Source organism: Hyalella azteca, unplaced genomic scaffold (genome assembly GCF_000764305.2).
Source record: "Hyalella azteca isolate HAZT.00-mixed unplaced genomic scaffold, Hazt_2.0.2 contig15246, whole genome shotgun sequence".
Classification (NCBI taxonomy): Eukaryota; Metazoa; Arthropoda; class Malacostraca; order Amphipoda; family Hyalellidae; genus Hyalella; species Hyalella azteca.
In genome coordinates, this window is record NW_025945103.1 from 60,091 (window position 1) to 76,504 (window position 16,414).

Sequence of the window (16,414 nt, forward strand, 5' to 3'; positions counted from 1 at the left end):
AACCAATTTCGAGTCGTGGAACAAAAATGGATTTAACACTTAGCACTCGGAGATAAAATGACCACATTTGCAATTAGAGGCAACTATTTCCAAGGAATTTCTTCATATATCTTCAACAGAAACTCCGAATCCGCAGTGCCATATTTAGTTTTGTGATGATTTATTAACGTTCATTGTGAGAGATTCACACGAGGAACACGTGCTGATTTTTTCATGCTTATCATTCTTTGATGCAGCGGCATACCTGACATTAATCTATTTAGATTCTAACATTTGGTATCCCTGCGCACCGATGTGATACCGAAAGATATAATGGAATATGTAACTGCGCCATCGCCCACATGTCGCACTACAGGTACTTGAAGCAGCTATCTCGTCCAGCCGCTGCATTATACGTCACCAGTCGAGAAGATGGGATCTTTGGTACGCGTCTTACCTGCCCTCGTGGCCGCGATATCTTGCTTCACGGCGCTGGCCATCGGTGAGGACCTTTGGATGTGCTAGTTGGGGATTAACTGGAGATTATCTGGAGAAGTAGGATTTTACGCCATTTGTATTTCAGAATTTAGAAGAAACTTACAAAACTTACTATTTATATTTCTACTAATAGAATTTATTACATCACCCCAGACATTCCCGACCTGCGGTACCTGAAAGCCTACACCGACTATGACCCCGACGGCCCCTACCACGAGTTCCTGGACTACTCCCCCGACCTCAGCGTCCAGGGCTTGGATGATTTCACCATTAAACGCATCTGCTTAACTGGACAGTGAGTGAATATTTTTCAACGATATATTCGAGTTTCGGTGGAGTATTATGCATAAATCGAAAACAGAAGGAATATTTGGATGGTGTTGGGGGAAGTTCAAGCAACTCTTTCCATAGACCTAAAAATTTATCATCAAGTTGAGTGTCCCGTTGGTTCTCCAATCTCCAGTGTCACCTCTGAGTTACAGTAACTGCATGCGTGTAACTCATTATTTGATCGTGGAACTGAAGATTCGATCAGGGGGGATTTTTTACTTCTATTCGTAGTAGCATTTGAAAACTTAGCCCTATCTGATTCATCTGATGTTTTGACAATGTGCTATTATATAATTAATAATTCTCGTTAGAGTTATTACTTCTCTTTCGGTGTGTCTTAAATCTGAAATCTGCTGTATCCTCATTTCAGATGGATCATGTGCAGTGAGCGCTACTACAGTGGATTTAGCATTAATTATGGCGGGGTCAACCACTGCTACAACCTGTCTTCCAGTTACCCTGTAAGCTAACGAAGGATTTATAACTAGATCGCATTTAATAAATAGGAATGTGAAAAAACGCGTAGTGTATGTATCACAAGGGATGTATCAGCATTAACTACTATCGCCTGGCAGATATCTTCTCTGCGGTACGCGGGCAGCCCCTACGGCCTGGACGACGTCTACTACAACCTCTACGAGGGGGAGAACAGGACGGGCAATGAATTCAAAGGCAACACAAACGTCCCGACGGTCGCAAACTTAGACATGAAAGTGTCCTCCTTCTCCATCAGTGGACAAACGCCGTGGACTTTCTTCACGTACGTCTTGTGTTATAATTCAACTCATATATTCGATGAATAGATAAATGCTTTGGTTCAATTTTGCCTTTGTTAGGATATGGAGGAAATTCGTTTACACATCTGATGATGAGTGTAGTAAGCAATCAGATACTTTATGAGAAAAAATAAATGCCTCCAAAAACTGAAGCAGCTGTGCAGTGTAAATAAGATTAAACGAGTGATAATAACAGATAACAGCTCTGTTTAGGTAGCACAGATACGAAAATATTGACGCTAAGAGATGGGTCTTTAGAAGTAAGGATCTGTGTCACATGATGAGGATACGTGACTCATATAAAGTGAAGAAACGTACCTCGTACAGCGTGGATTCGTGCCTGGTGAAGGTTAATGGCGTCTTTGGTGCGCAGGGGCCTGCAGTACGCCGGGGAGGCCGTGTGCGTGTACCCGATTTATATGACCAACGGCGGCATTTATTTGCATCTCGGAGGAGTTTTAAGGGTAAGAAAACCGAAGAAGTGTGCGCGTCTTTTTTGTCTGTCCTAGTAAGAGTTTTCATTTTGTTGCTAGCGAGCGCATCGTGATGGTCGTTACAGCAATAAAATATTAATTGTGTGTGTGTGTGAAAAAAATTGGCATAATGATGGCAATACATAAGGTATCGCTGTAACAATATTATAATGCAAGTATTTTATATTGTTCTATTTGTGTTGTTTATTTGTATCTGAAATCGAAGATGCGTCGTAAAAATATTCAGAGCGCTCAATGGACAATGACCGAGTGCTCTGTGTGAAATCGCAGGTAATCAAATTATTTCACTGTGACTAGTAATTAAAGATCAAAGTGAATTATAGCGGTGACTTGGTTGCATAGATGTGACATCGACAGCGACATGTTCCAAAATTCAATGCTTTTTTCTTTTATGTACGCTAACTTGAAAATGCTGCTTAACTCACCGCAGCAAGTTAACCTGGAGTGAGTTAAGCAGCATCCTCAAGTTAGCGTACACGAGTCACCATATTGTGTACTGCGGGTCACCATGTCGCTATAACAGGAAATATCGGCGAGATGAGAAACATAACTAGCGTCAACGAAGTTTTTATAATTTTCAGGCGCAGCCAAAGCTGCAGAACTTTTTTTCTGGTTTTGTTAACTCTAATCATACTCATTGCTTGCACGTCAATGCTCAACCATGAATTTTTTTCCTTTCCCAAGATTACAGACTTAGGCTTACCGGACAACTCGATCAGGTCGGTGGCCAAGGGCTGCCTCACCGACAACGTCTACAGGGGCGACCGCCCCCACCAGGGGGAGCTCGGAGACCAGGACGGACATTAGGACATTCGACAAGTGCTGCATGAAGTAGAAGACCTCCTGCCTTGATAACCTAAAGAATATATGATTCCAAACGATATCACAGACGTTTCACTTTCACGTTTTGGAACCGCAATTACATAATAGAAAATGCTGCCAACATAATACCCATGTCAATAACTTGATAAGTCGGTCAAATTGCCGATATTTATAGCAACTTTCCCTCCAATTAAAACATTTTCATAATTGAGAGTAATAATTTGTTCAAAAAGGTCCTGAAAAGAAATTAACTAAAAATTACTAATATGCCTTATTCACTTGTAATAATTTGATTTTTTTTTCTTATAACACATTATTTTTGAAATGATATATAAACTATCTAACCTATTTTGTTAAATATTTTTTGCTGCGCTAAAAAATTTACCTGAATATCAATTATTCTGAGGAATTATGACGAGGGTATATAGGGCAACATGGGGCAGCGCGCCCCCCCCTTTTTTAAACTAAATTTTTGACGAAATTTTAATTGATACGAGGTGGTTCTTTGTTTTGTTTAAAGGTATAACTAATGAGGAATGTATGATGGTAATTAGACGCCTATAAAGTTATTCAGTTTTTAATGAAAAACTATTTTGTAAAAAGTGTCAAATGGGACCATTGCCAAGGGGTGGGGCAATAAAAAAATATGACATTCATTCATTTATTAACAACTCAAAAAAATCATATATCCTTAACTTGAAAAAAATATACTCTTGGCCTTAAAAATCTATCACTGACGTGAAGAAAAATATTTCATTGACATAAAAATATGTATCCTTGACTTGAAAAATATATCCTTGCGATAAAAAATTTGTCCATGACATGAAAAAATGTATCCATGACTAGGAAAAAATATTTAGTTGATCAGAAAAAAACTTTGTTCCAGTTTCGTCCATAATACAGATATTATGTGCAGAGAATTCGTACCTAATCTGGATTTCAACCAACACCATAAAAACTCGATCATCAACTTTTGGCTCATTGGTGTTGACTGAAATCAACTTTTGGCAAGGCAAGAGTCAATAACTCGATAAGGGATCATAAATACGCATATTTAGAAACTAAACCTGCTGCCTTGAGGCGGCAAATCAAAAAATCATGCAATATGAAATGTAATTTGTAATTCAAAAAGCTAGTTTTGAAAAGATCATTGAGACAAATCTAATGATGTATAACACGAGACTTCACCATGGGCGCTTTGCCCCGTGTCACGCGTGCATGGCCCGTTGCCCCACTAGGTATCATTAAAATCATTATATTAAAATCATTACATTATCATTATATCGTGTCAACATTTTATTTTAAAACCTAATAGTCTAAACTTGATCTCAAAATTATCCCTATAAATATTACTTTCAAAATATAATTCACAGTAATTTCAAAAGCTTCATCTACAGTATAATCGGAAACAGTTTTATTTAGCAGTAAAAACTTTTATCTGGTCTAAAACAGTTATTCACAAATAAATTAATAACGCGAACACTTAGCAAAACGTAAATCCGTACACTTCATCCCAGTGAAACTGTCGACCGGCGGTAGAGAACACGGAACAATATCTGCCATACTTAGCGAGAAACCCGCTATGGGCCCGTGACCCGCAGTGGGCTCGCTGCCCCATGTTACCCTACTTTTAACATTATTTTTAAGGCGAGCAATACTGACGAACAGGAAGCTCGTGACTTCAGTTTTCGATGTCATTAAGATTACGTTCATATTTGATTGCATCGTGCATCATCATTATGACTGCATTGTGCATGATCATTATGAATGCATTATGCATCATCATTATGAATGCATTGAAATCACTTGTTTGCTGAAATCGCAAGTTAACTAGGAATTTAAAAGCAAAAACAATACCACAAAAATTCACCATATCTTTATAAGAGAAAAGGTTTCGGAGTTCAGCTCCATCGTCAGTTCACAAAATTCAGTTCAGAAGAAGTTCAAATCTAGAAACACAGATACAATCAATAAGTAGAGTAAAAGGCACTGTTAGGTTTTAAAACGGAGAATAAATAAATAAGACATGAAATTAACGCTAGTGAACGGCCTATCTATTTACTATTTCAAGAGGAACGGAGCTAAAAGCGGCATTTAGACTAGGCTTCTGCTTGAATATATATAGGGATTCTAAAATACGTAGATCAGTAACACCGGATGCGGAAGCTAGAATATTAAAACCATCATCGGATACAGAGGTGTTGCACTGCTCAGCATGCACACGTACAGCTGAATGAGGTGGATGTGCAAGTAGGTTCCTCGTCCTATAACTCCTGCCCTTATGCTCAGCCAGCCTAGTAGGTATAGAAATTGCGTGACGTCATACCGACGTACGCTGATGCGCACTGCGCACAATTATATCTGTAAACTAGTGACGATCGCATAAGAACAGGTAGGGTATCCTTAAACCTGAAAAACGAGCTGATTCTAAAATTGTTAACTAGCAACACATGAAGATTTACATCCGGAAGATATTTAGTAAATAAAACTTTTAATTCCTTTGACATAGCTTCAGATGCTGGGCCAAAGTAGGGAAGAAAACAGTAAACAACTTTCTTATTGTCACACTTGAGAACAACTGCAGTATATTGCTTGGACTTGAACTTCTTAATTTGGGTAAACACCAGGTGCGATGGAAAGCTATTTTGTGAAAAGATATTGCGCAACAATTCAAATTCAGAGTGCATGGCTAGAAAAGTAGAACAAATGTGAAAGCCGCAGTTTATCAATGTTTGGATCCCATTTAATTTGCAGCGAAAGGAACAAAAGCTAAAAAAGCTGGTGCTTAAGCCGGTATAGGTCGATTTTCTAAAAACAGAAGTTTGGAAACGGCCATCAGATTCGGTAACTTTGCAATCAAGGAATGACAAGTTATTGTTTGATTCGAGCTCCATGGTGAATTTGATAGATTTATGTTGGAGATTAAGATAGTCAAAGAACAGGCCCACATGTGAAGGATGCTTAAAAATCAAAAAAGTATCATCTACGTATCGGTTATAGAAATTGGCTTGAAATCCAGAGGACAATTGGAGGGCTAATTGCACATCTGAGGTAACCCCGCAAAATCGGCGCCTGAGCCCCTACGCAGGAACAAGTACGGCAAGGAGTTACGGGCGCCGGTTTGTGGGCAATTGTGAGCTTCAGTGCGTGTAGAGTGCGGAATCAAAACTCAGTTATGTACATGTCGGTTAGCTCGTAGCAGCGCACTCACAAACACGGTAACGGCACTCAGTCCTGCAAGGCGCGGTCGGCAGCAGTTGACGCACGTACAGTGAAAGTAACAGGCTTCACTCATGCGTGTTGCAATCTCCGGATTTCTCTGTAGGCACAACATATGTAATCCGAGATTCGACATTTTCTGTTCAGATTTTTTTAAAGGCAACTATTTTAAATAGTCTCTTCAATCTTCGCTAGCTATCCTCTCCCAGTAAAGGTGAATGAGGTCATGTTTGAATTTTGTCTATTTATTTCAGGTCGTTAGTAAATTATTATTTCTCTCGATTCTCAGTAGCAACAGATTGTTTATGCTCCAATCGTTTAATGCCTTCAATCAGCTAATAGTTTTCTAAATTGAATTTTTCAATTTGTGTAAAGCTATACACTAAAGTTTAATAAGAAGGAAATAATTTCGTTTCGGCCAATTTATTTTGTCTAATCGATTGAGATGACCTATATGAATGATGCGAACAGCTATGAAGTAATGCTTTGTTTGGACTTGAACGATTGCAACCAATCGTGTCACTATTATCTACTAAAAATTTACTGCTCTTTAATCTGTGAATGTTTATTTAGAGTTATAAATTAAAATTACTATATGTATAAAACTATGATCGAGGAGCCAGCAGTTACTTCCCACTGCAGTCGAAATTTCAGCAGACTACCTTCAACCTATCTATTACACTCTTTTATCTCCTAACCGTTCCAGTGAGCTATCAGCTCCATTTAGCAAGTTCCAAAACAATTAAAGAGACGCTCATTCTTGTTAAGATTATATAAAAGGTATTTTAATATGCAAGTGTTTATTAATAATCGATTTCATTGTACTGAAAAGAACTCGGCAAAATATAAAATTTTGGTGATCGGCAGGTGTCAGCAGCGTACTTTCTCAGAAGTTAGTCAGGCATGAATTTTCACGGCACTTTTAAGGTCAAATCTCTTGAAGTTTGAGATTACAGTTGCGGGTTTAGTTTAATTTAGATATTCAAATTTAAACTTTTTAATAAAAAGGGTGCCATAGCGGAAGTAATGCGAGAACTGGACTGCAACGAACGAGTCTAGTTTTCAGAATAACTGAAAACTATATAATGCATGGCCTTGTGCTCCCGATGGACTTGAACTAAGCGTTAGCCGGAGTTCCTCAGTGAGTCGCCACGGTATCCGCTAAACTATAATTAGCTGTCCTTCCTTCAGTTTAGACTAGTAATGAAAAGTAGCCTTCATCCTAGCCTCGTTACCGTTCTACATGGGTCTACATGTGACCCACACTCTTATCGTGACTGATCTGCTCAGTTCATCAAAAGTCCGATAAAAATACGTACTTTTCCACGACAGCGATAGGGTTTCCTTCTGAAGATCTCTCTTATCTTCGCGGACTGCTGACAATGAAAACAACGTCTAATCCTTTATCATTTCTATAAATTTATGAATTAGAATACTTAAACATTAATAATTCATTCGAGTGATCGGAATGATTTTCAAACGATTGAATTTATAACCAATCAAATTGCGTCATTCCCTTAGTTGTATTATAAATCATTCCCTACGACCTATTATCACCTAAGGTACGCGATTCTGGCATTAGCATCACTGATAAACTGTAACACAAAATAAACTGATTCACTTCGTTGAACGAAATTGATGGGACTCGTAAGATATCATTTTGCTAAATTTCGTCTCGCAACGAAACCGAAGCAAACGCGACAAAACTATTACATACACTGATGCTGCACTCGTAGGGTAAAAATTTTTAACACTTGACGATGAACTTTTAATATTCATCCCTCTTCTTTTAGTTAGTCAAATGATCCCAGGCCATTGCGCAGAAGGTCGGTCAATGTGAAATAACATTGATTCATATACATACCGAAATAATGTTCAAAAATTTAACTTTCATGCCAAGGAAAACCTTGCATTAATCATATCCGCAATACAGCCGCAGATTTGAGATAGGTCAGCCTCATATACGTAGTCCTAGCTTTTTTTAACTGAATCCCTATTGTCATCCTACCATATAGAGAGCTCCAAAATACAACAAAGGTCGTTAGCAGAAATCAAAGCAATAAGAAATCATGTACAAACAGAAAAGTTATCAGGAAGACCTTCATAGCGGTGAGATGACTCCTCTTGATGAGAAGCTTCTTTAAAATGAGCCGAAAAGAAGTTCGGGATGTAATCGGACAGGCTCATTTTATTTAAACTTGGTACATTCTCACAAGATTTGAATTGGATCATGGTGCACGGAATTCATTTCGTCGTTAAAGATTACTCAGAGCGCGTGAAGTCACTCTTCTCAACAGGCTCTTCCGGGCGGTTAGGTTAGGTATATTCCATTATGCAAGATCCCTCAGTTACTCTCAGCCTCTTCATTAAAAGCCAACTTACTTGTTGCCTTGGATGTCAAAATTACTGAATTTATGATCAATATTCAGTTCAGCCCTGGCATCGTCCGCTCTTCGTCTATGGGATGTCACTTCTCCTCCAAAGTAGCTCTTTCATCCTTGGTGAGAACAGATTTTCACTTGGCGTCCAAATGGAAGGCGTTGCGAGCTTTTTTGTGAGACTTTAATGACATAATTGTAAACTTAATTGCCCATCAAAGGATCGATAAGCATTAAGCATGGTTATTCACAGAAAAACTGTGACTCCGGAGATGAAATGTGGCGAAGCAGGATAATATTTCTGAATAGTAGTTAGTGTACATATTAAAGNATTAAGCATGGTTATTTACTGAAAAACTGTGACTCCGGAGATGAAATGTGTCGAAGCAGGATAATATTTCTGAATAGTAGTTAGTGTACATATTAAAGATTAAAGTCAAGTATCTGCTGTTTAAAAGACTTTCCTGAAAACGGTAACTGTCCAATGATGTAATGTTATCTCTACTTAGAAGTAATTGAAGCCGCTCAAATTGACATGCATCAGAGGACAAATTCGTATTTAAAGTCAAATAAACAGATCTTAACACATACTACAGCTTTAACAGAATTCAAACGTGTAGTTCCCATAGGCATGTAGTCCCAATCCGATTAAATCATTCTGATCGCATATAGTATATCTCCGTCATTGTCGATCAAAGAAATTGGAACTAAGCGTCTCAGCTTCCCAATCACCAGATGTCTTCAGAAATTTGCCGTGCATCGCAAGCGTCACTTCACGGCAGTCGTTGCACTTGCAGCGAGTATACTTAAACTGCTGAGGAGCGAAGTCTTGGTGCTTCCTATTGGTGCAGGGCAGTCCTCGCTGACGTCTAGTCTTGCGCAAGCAGCCACGCGGTCTTCGAAAGGACATAAGCAGTTCTGCCACAAAATGAACCCATGCCCTCCACGGGATCGAGGTGAAATTCTGGTTCTTCGGCAGAAGTACCATGCACTGTTTCTGCAATAGAATCATTACTGTTGTATTTTGTATCAATGGAGTCATACCTAGAAAATAACGCGGACTAAAAACGAAGCGGAAGTTGTATTCTACGAAAGAAGCCAAATATCTGAAACAAGAACCACAAACGCTCTTCGACGAAGTTTAAATATTAGTTCCTCAATATCACAGTGTAATACTTATTTGCTATTTCCCATAAGAGGCAAGAAAAGTTTGAATGAATAACGATGTGCTGTGAAAATATACGTATTATTACAGTATTACCGAGTTTAGAGAGCGCGAATTATCCTATTCACCAAGTTTGGAAAGTAGTCAGACATTCGCTCGCAGATGATAATGCTTCAGGCAATCGACAATAAGCGTCCATCTGATTCAATTCACATAAACGAGTCGTCTGTGTAAAAACTAATAAGGAAACTAATTATGACGCCGTTCGGGGTGACACAAATCCACCTAATTAAAATTCCTGTGCTCGCGAGACATCAATAGTTAATTTCTTAATCGTCTTTCTAAGTTGCCAATACCGTAAAATACGCAAAACGTTAAAAATTTATTTTCTGAGTCAGCAGCCCTGCGCTTTAACTTCGATCAATATGAAATTTTTGTAATTATTCCATTGACATTTTGGCACCATATAATTAATATCATTGTACTTGAATAAATTACGAGGAAACATTGTACCTTCACTGCACTGTCAAATCGTTCGACAACCTAGTACCTTCTGACTGAGACTGACTCGAGGAGGTGGCGATGATGAACTGGAGGTGGCAGGGGTAGGTCCACGAACAGTACCTCTTCACTCGGTTGATCAAGGCATCAAGCCCATCTTCCGTGGGACCTGACGAGACAAAAAATGTTGGCAATAGGTAATGCTACATTACGACATTTAAACTACAGAATCGCATTTATTGTGAGTATTTCAACTAAAATTTGAAATGCATGTGAGTAACACAAAGTTCAATACATGGATGCAAAGAAGCTTTAAATCATCTATACAAGAAAATGACTACCTGTCCATAATCTAAGTCATCGTGTGTACGAACATTTAACTAAATTTTACGGAATAAAAAATAATACAATGAATAGGCTAAAATATAAATGAATCTTCCAATCAGTGGCATAGAGTCATAAAATAAAATTAATAAAATTCAAACATGGTTATAGGAACGCGTCCACGACCCGGTAAATTTTCTAGCTCATTGACCTAGAGAATCTAACAAGGGAACCGAATAATTTTGTAAGCAATTGCCAATTGAATCTAATGTACGAAACAGAAGCAAAGCTGGAACTGTTTCTTGAAACTGAAGCAACGACAAGTAGAAATAGCACACGGCTTAATTAATGATTTCTTGATTGCATTTTAAAATAATGGCTTAACTTCTACTTATTTTTTCTCCTAGCCTCCCCGCTCCAAGGCGTTCCAAGAGACGTCATTCAAGATTTATATCTGAATATAAAAGAACATTTCAAGCACAGTAGGGTTTTACAGCGAAATAATTCGTGGCTAAATCAACAAATTTGCTTTCCTAACAAATCAATGGTTATTGCTGACTTATTTAATGCAACTATGCTTCCTATTAAATTTTTTGAAAGAGTAAATGAGGATTAAGATCATTCGAACACGAAATTACTCACGGGAAGTGTTCGGTTCAGTAGTGCGATGAGGCCCAGGAATGTATGGCGTGGGGTTTGGCGCCATATTCCCGAAGTAAATAGCGTACGTTAGGTATGTGTAGTTACAGCCTCATAAAAAGCTCAGTGAAAAAAAAGTTCATATTTCATAGCACATTTCATTTAGGCTACTTCTCATAGGCCTTCAAAATTCCACATGCATGTGAAAACAGGTATATAATCATAATATTAGATAATCACGCATATTAGATCAAATATACTAAAACTAAACCATTCTTTAATAACGACATTTCGGGACGGAACAAGTTCCGTGAAAAATGTCGATCGTGAACGTATTAAAGAATTAAACTTCCATTCACAGAATTCCCTAATATGACCTATCTGTGTAACAATTACCTAACAAATTATTCCGAATATTCCAGCTTCTGAACGCATCACTCACCTCCAGCGTTTTTCCGTTCATTTCGCTTCCTTGTTCTTCCTAGGGCCACAAAAAATTTGCCTCCTGAAGGCATTAGTAATGTTGCGTAAAGGCCCGTTTCCACTACGGGACTGATTCTGAAGGATTGAGATTGGCCTGAGAGTCTGAGACTAATAAGCTACATGACTGGACTTGAAAACTGGCGTGCGCGTTTCCACTACGCGCGTGTGCTGGGATTGAGACTGACCGTCTGGGCTACCGCACTCGCTGGCCTTTGAAATTAGATTATGCTGCCGCTCTTGATTTACTAACTTTTGTCACTATGCGCTGGAGGAAACAAAGATCTCTTTACCTAATAGCAGCTATTAAACGCAAAAATGTTTTCAAGCCTCTCATTTAACATAGTTTATCCGTGTAATAACATGCATTCACCTAGGGATTAAGAAACAGCATTATCTGACCTTTAATGTGTCGAGATAATCAAATGTAATAAATACGTCACAATGATTAACCATGTCTGGTTAAAATGTTTGGTTCGCCAGTTAGTAAACCTATCATGATTCGCCCCAGGTACACAATACCTGCATACACAATGACATTTTGCATTACACACCATGACACCAATGAGTACTTGAACACAGAAAAACACGGCCAAAATTTTGTTCTGATAGTGTACTAATTTGTCTAACTCAGAGACTTTACGAGCCTAGGAGGGAATACTTCGGCAATGAAAGGGAGAAAACATAGTGAGCCTGGCCGAAGTAATTCGCCATTTTAGAACGCACTTGTCACACACAAAAATTCTAACATTTCCACTATGTCACTAATCTGCACGTCACAGTATTACACAACGTTCTACGGAGAAAAGTTAGTTTCATCTATCCGCGACGGTGGCAAAACGCAGTATGGCGTCTCTTGCGTGCTCACATTGTAGACGCGACTTGACGCGTGTCAACGTCTGATTGGTCGAGCTGTGGCATCAGAAATACAAATAGAAAGCTTCATTATCAATCTACTGTCTAGAGCTGTAGAATAGTAAGATTTTTCGTACTCGATTTGAAACAAAGCAATGTATACGATAAAATGGCCCATTATTATAGACGATGAATAGATCGATAATATTCAATAAGTTTACGTTGACGCAGTCAATGGCAGGCCTGTGATATCTCTTCCTAATTTCTACTAGTAAGCCCCGCCCATTCTCGATGCAGACTGCTAAGAAACAACAACTTTATTGATGAATACGGAGTACCAGTATTTCAGCATTTAGCACCAGTCAAAGTCACATTAAAATATTTTAATTAATGCATTAATCTATAATCGCTTAATTAAGAGTCCTAAAAAAAGTGTTCCACGTCCCCGTACGATAAAACCAAGAACTTTTTCAACAGCGTCTATAGTGTGCGAGTCACCATAGAGACTCGCACCATAAAGTCGTTCACATTATCGAGTGCGGGTTTAGTTAGCAAATTAAAATTCCAACGTGCATGGGTACACATCTCCAAGTTATTTCCATTACCTAGATTTTTACGCTGTTGCAAACCAAAGAGTACATCTAATTTATTTGCAAATAGTCGTAGTTCAGCAATAAAAATCGTTTATTGCTGTCGCTGTACATTCTATGTATTTTAACAGGTTTTACTGAAGTTAGTTTTGACGTTACAATTCGAAAATGGAAGCGTACATCCACCAACTAAGGCATCACGATTAAAAAATATGATTTTTATGACCATTACATCTAAGTAATCGATCAACAGACCCTATATTCGAGCTGAACGTGCGTTCAGTTCTCAAAGAATATGACATGAACTTGCTAGCAATGGGTAATGAGCCAATAGGACGAATGTGAACGAGGCGTTGTCAACAAACTTCCCACATCCATGTTAGGTAGGCAACCCTGACAGATCGCCCAGGGAGACTTCGCTGAGCCACGTGTAGCCGCACTGGTGTCCAGCGTCGAGACTTGGTCAACTGGGACAGTTACATAGGTGCCTGGCTGCATTCGTACATTTATCATTAACAGAATTCGTTTGAGTACATAGTGCAAAGAAGTTATTCATACGTAACTACTGATATCCCGAAAGTTGATATATTTGGAAGTAGGTACGTAGAACACTATACGATTTTTCATCCAAGTCACTTTTTTCTAGTTGTATTTTTGGCAGATCGTCACATGAAATAATTGAGATTTCGAGAAAAGAATAACACGAAGATAAAATATTTGCTACTGAACCTTTCACAGAAGCAGCAACAAACGAAACATACTGAGATTCAGATAACTCAGATGATGCAGCCACTAGCAATTCTGCTCGCCTGTCGAGAATAGTCATTGCAGCAACAGTAATCACCAAATGTAAAAACAATGACTATCGACAGAGAAGAAAGTCAACTGTGGTCGACATGGCAACATTATACTACGACATATACGTGGCTAGCCCGTGAGATTTAGTTATAAACTTTGGGCAGCAGATAAATCAGATGATAGTTTTCTGATATTGAAGCCAATCGGCGGATCTAATAGAAAAAGAAACTTATTCATGGGCTGGAACATGGATTGGTCCCATAAACATGATACAATTGGTCCCAAGCCAACATATTATATGTGATATCTATTCTGGTTTAATTTAGCTTCTCAAAAAACTTTTGAAAAAAAGAATGGCTATTGCAATAAATTTTGAAAAATATCTGTTAGGAAATGCAATAATGCAGGAGACCCTAAATAAAACAATCAGGGTCTATAGTGCACCCTTCTACTTCGATCCTTGATGAAGTGCAATACAACAATCAACAACATCGGCCAGTAAAGAGACGTCAGAAGCACTGCAAATGCAGTGCTTCGTAAACAATGTTGACAACGCACCCACAAACATACGTAAAATGGGCAACCTTCCTACTCATTTTGAATGAATGGAAGCATTCTATGCTAAAATTGAATTGTGTTCTGCCATGATTGGTTTATCATCAGTATTGTCCATTATGAATACGTATACTATTACGTATTAACGATTATGAACAGCCTTGCTTGATTTACTATCGGAAAAAGTGTTGTTTGAAGAAACTTTATGTTAATGCCGAGCGGTTCCATATGGAACCAAGCTATAATTTTTCACATACAACGAAAAATAAATATATGAACATATTTTTTGCTTATTACCATCATAAATGATAATATTCTCACAAAGAACCAAAAAAAATTTCAGAAAATAATTCTCGTCATTAATGGGTTAGTCTAGGCGGGCGTATGCACTGCCATTCGCTCGCTCTCGCTGCTAATATGACTAATGCACACGTTGGCCAGTGTTTGGTTTTGTGGACTGGGGAGAATATAAAAGTTTAGTGCGTACATAGTAATCTCCCGGCTCTAATTGTTCTTTCATTTGCCATACGTTATTTATTGTGACAATATTTAAAAAATATGATTCACAGTTATTTGTTGGGACAACAACGACACAGAGATTGGTAAGCCTCATGATTAGAGACAGTTAAAACATCTTATAAGTTAGTTTTAAAATCTAGCTATATATAACAGTTAAGTCGGAAATCATGGAGAATATGTCAGGTTGACTCCCTCATCTGCAAGACGTTGACTAATAGTGAATAGCGCGAAGTCTAGTGATCGAATAGTGCCAAGCCCTGGTGATCGAACTTCTCCAGGGAGTTAAGTTTAGTCGAGCTTCTGTTGAGACTACCCCTACCGTAAGCCGCTGGCTGAGATACTGTGTAATGATGGAATTGTACAGATTATTACCTGTGCACACAGTTTCGAAGCCCAGACCGTCAGAAGCTGAATGCTCAAGAATGGATCCGACCCGGTGACTCTAGCTAGGGTTTCCACCAGGCACCAGGTCAAACAAGCGATATGAAAAGTAGCCTCAAACACAACCGAGTATGTGTGGAGCCTTTTTTGTCGGAAATTCCAAAATGCCATATTAGTTACTTGCCCGCTAAGTAGTTGAGCGAATATTTAGTGTCATTAGTGAAGCCGCAATGTGCATAACTTCCCATTTACTACCACTAACTTCCCATGTTGATATCAAACAAGAGGCGTGTAGTCGGAAACAATTAGTTTGGACAATAGTTGTTAAAAATTAGATCGGTCGTTTCCATTTGGTTCTGGTGCAGTTAGACAGTGGTTCTCAAAACGTGGCAAGCCTGGTGCCTACCACCAGCGGCACTTGACGGTCATCCCAGGGGTATATTAATTCTATGGGGTAATGCACTTTTTCTAGTTAGGTCTGCTTTACTTTTAAAAAATAATCGCTGCTTAACATAAAATATGGAAGTGATTTCCCACTGTTGCCTCAGTTGAATTTTGATCATCATGCCTACCTAATACGTAACTTATTAGCGCATTAATACAGATATAATGCAAATAATACTGAAGAGATTCTTTTAATATAGAATAATGATGATACGCGGCAGGCATATATTTTATGGTACATGGCGGCTGTACAAAACTTCCAAGTGCCACTCGATAGCAAAGTTTATAAACCATTGCAGTAGGAGATACTAAATGTGCTATAAGGCTGAGTAGGCCACAGAAAGTGGCATAAGCGAGGCACTGAACTAGCGTATCATGGATGCAGTGTGTCATGGATGCAGTGTATCATGGATGCAGTGTGTCATGGATGCACTGTGTCGTGGATGAAGTGTATCATGGATGCAGTGTGTCATGGATTCAGTGTGTCATGGATGCAGTGTATCATGGATGCAGTGTGTCATGGGTGCAGTGTGTCATGGATGCAGTGTGTCATGGATGCAGTGTGTGATGGATGCAGTGTGTGATGGATGTAGTGTGTCATGGATGCAGTGTGTCATGGATGCAGTGTGTCATGGATGCACTGTGTCATGGATGCAGTGCATCATGG

At 38.7% G+C, this 16,414-nt stretch overlaps 2 protein-coding genes across 4 annotated transcripts; one reads left to right on the forward strand and one right to left on the reverse strand.

The window, feature by feature from the left end:
- Nucleotides 1-365: 365 nt before the first annotated feature.
- On the forward strand, nt 366-2,988 carry LOC108666657. The gene is made up of 6 exons (XM_018153576.2): nt 366-481; nt 631-772; nt 1,178-1,268; nt 1,383-1,567; nt 1,957-2,047; nt 2,762-2,988. The coding sequence occupies exons 1-6, from the start codon at nt 412-414 to the stop codon at nt 2,882-2,884; spliced, it is 702 nt and encodes a 233-aa protein (XP_018009065.1). The 5' UTR covers nt 366-411; the 3' UTR covers nt 2,885-2,988.
- Nucleotides 2,989-9,056: 6,068 nt separating this feature from the next.
- On the reverse strand, nt 9,057-11,953 carry LOC108666660. 3 transcript variants are annotated; one of them, XM_018153579.2, is made up of 4 exons: nt 11,568-11,953; nt 11,129-11,196; nt 10,230-10,331; nt 9,057-9,493 (listed from the first exon to the last, which is right to left on the reverse strand). In XM_018153579.2, the coding sequence occupies exons 2-4, from the start codon at nt 11,190-11,192 to the stop codon at nt 9,366-9,368; spliced, it is 294 nt and encodes a 97-aa protein (XP_018009068.1). In that variant the 5' UTR covers nt 11,193-11,196; nt 11,568-11,953; the 3' UTR covers nt 9,057-9,365. The 3 variants fall into 3 exon arrangements, with proteins under 3 accessions (XP_018009068.1, XP_047740299.1, XP_018009067.1); XM_047884343.1 differs by having other exon boundaries at nt 10,212-10,331; XM_018153578.2 differs by lacking the exon at nt 11,568-11,953 and having other exon boundaries at nt 10,212-10,331; nt 11,129-11,487.
- Nucleotides 11,954-16,414: the final 4,461 nt, after the last annotated feature.

Bases quoted from the DNA above. Each gene is read 5' to 3' on its own strand.
- LOC108666657 (XM_018153576.2), top strand. From the start codon at position 412: ATGGGATCTTTGGTACGCGTCTTACCTGCCCTCGTGGCCGCGATATCT. The intron at 1,269-1,382 runs GTAAGCTAACGA...ATCGCCTGGCAG, and splicing joins ACCTGTCTTCCAGTTACCCT to ATATCTTCTCTGCGGTACGC. The intron at 1,568-1,956 runs GTACGTCTTGTG...TTTGGTGCGCAG, and splicing joins ACGCCGTGGACTTTCTTCAC to GGGCCTGCAGTACGCCGGGG.
- LOC108666660 (XM_047884343.1), bottom strand. From the start codon at position 11,192: ATGGCGCCAAACCCCACGCCATACATTCCTGGGCCTCATCGCACTACT. The intron at 10,332-11,128 runs GTGAGTAATTTC...TTGTCTCGTCAG, and splicing joins TACTGAACCGAACACTTCCC to GTCCCACGGAAGATGGGCTT. The intron at 9,494-10,211 runs GTACTAGGTTGT...ATTCTATTGCAG, and splicing joins GAGTCAGTCTCAGTCAGAAG to AAACAGTGCATGGTACTTCT.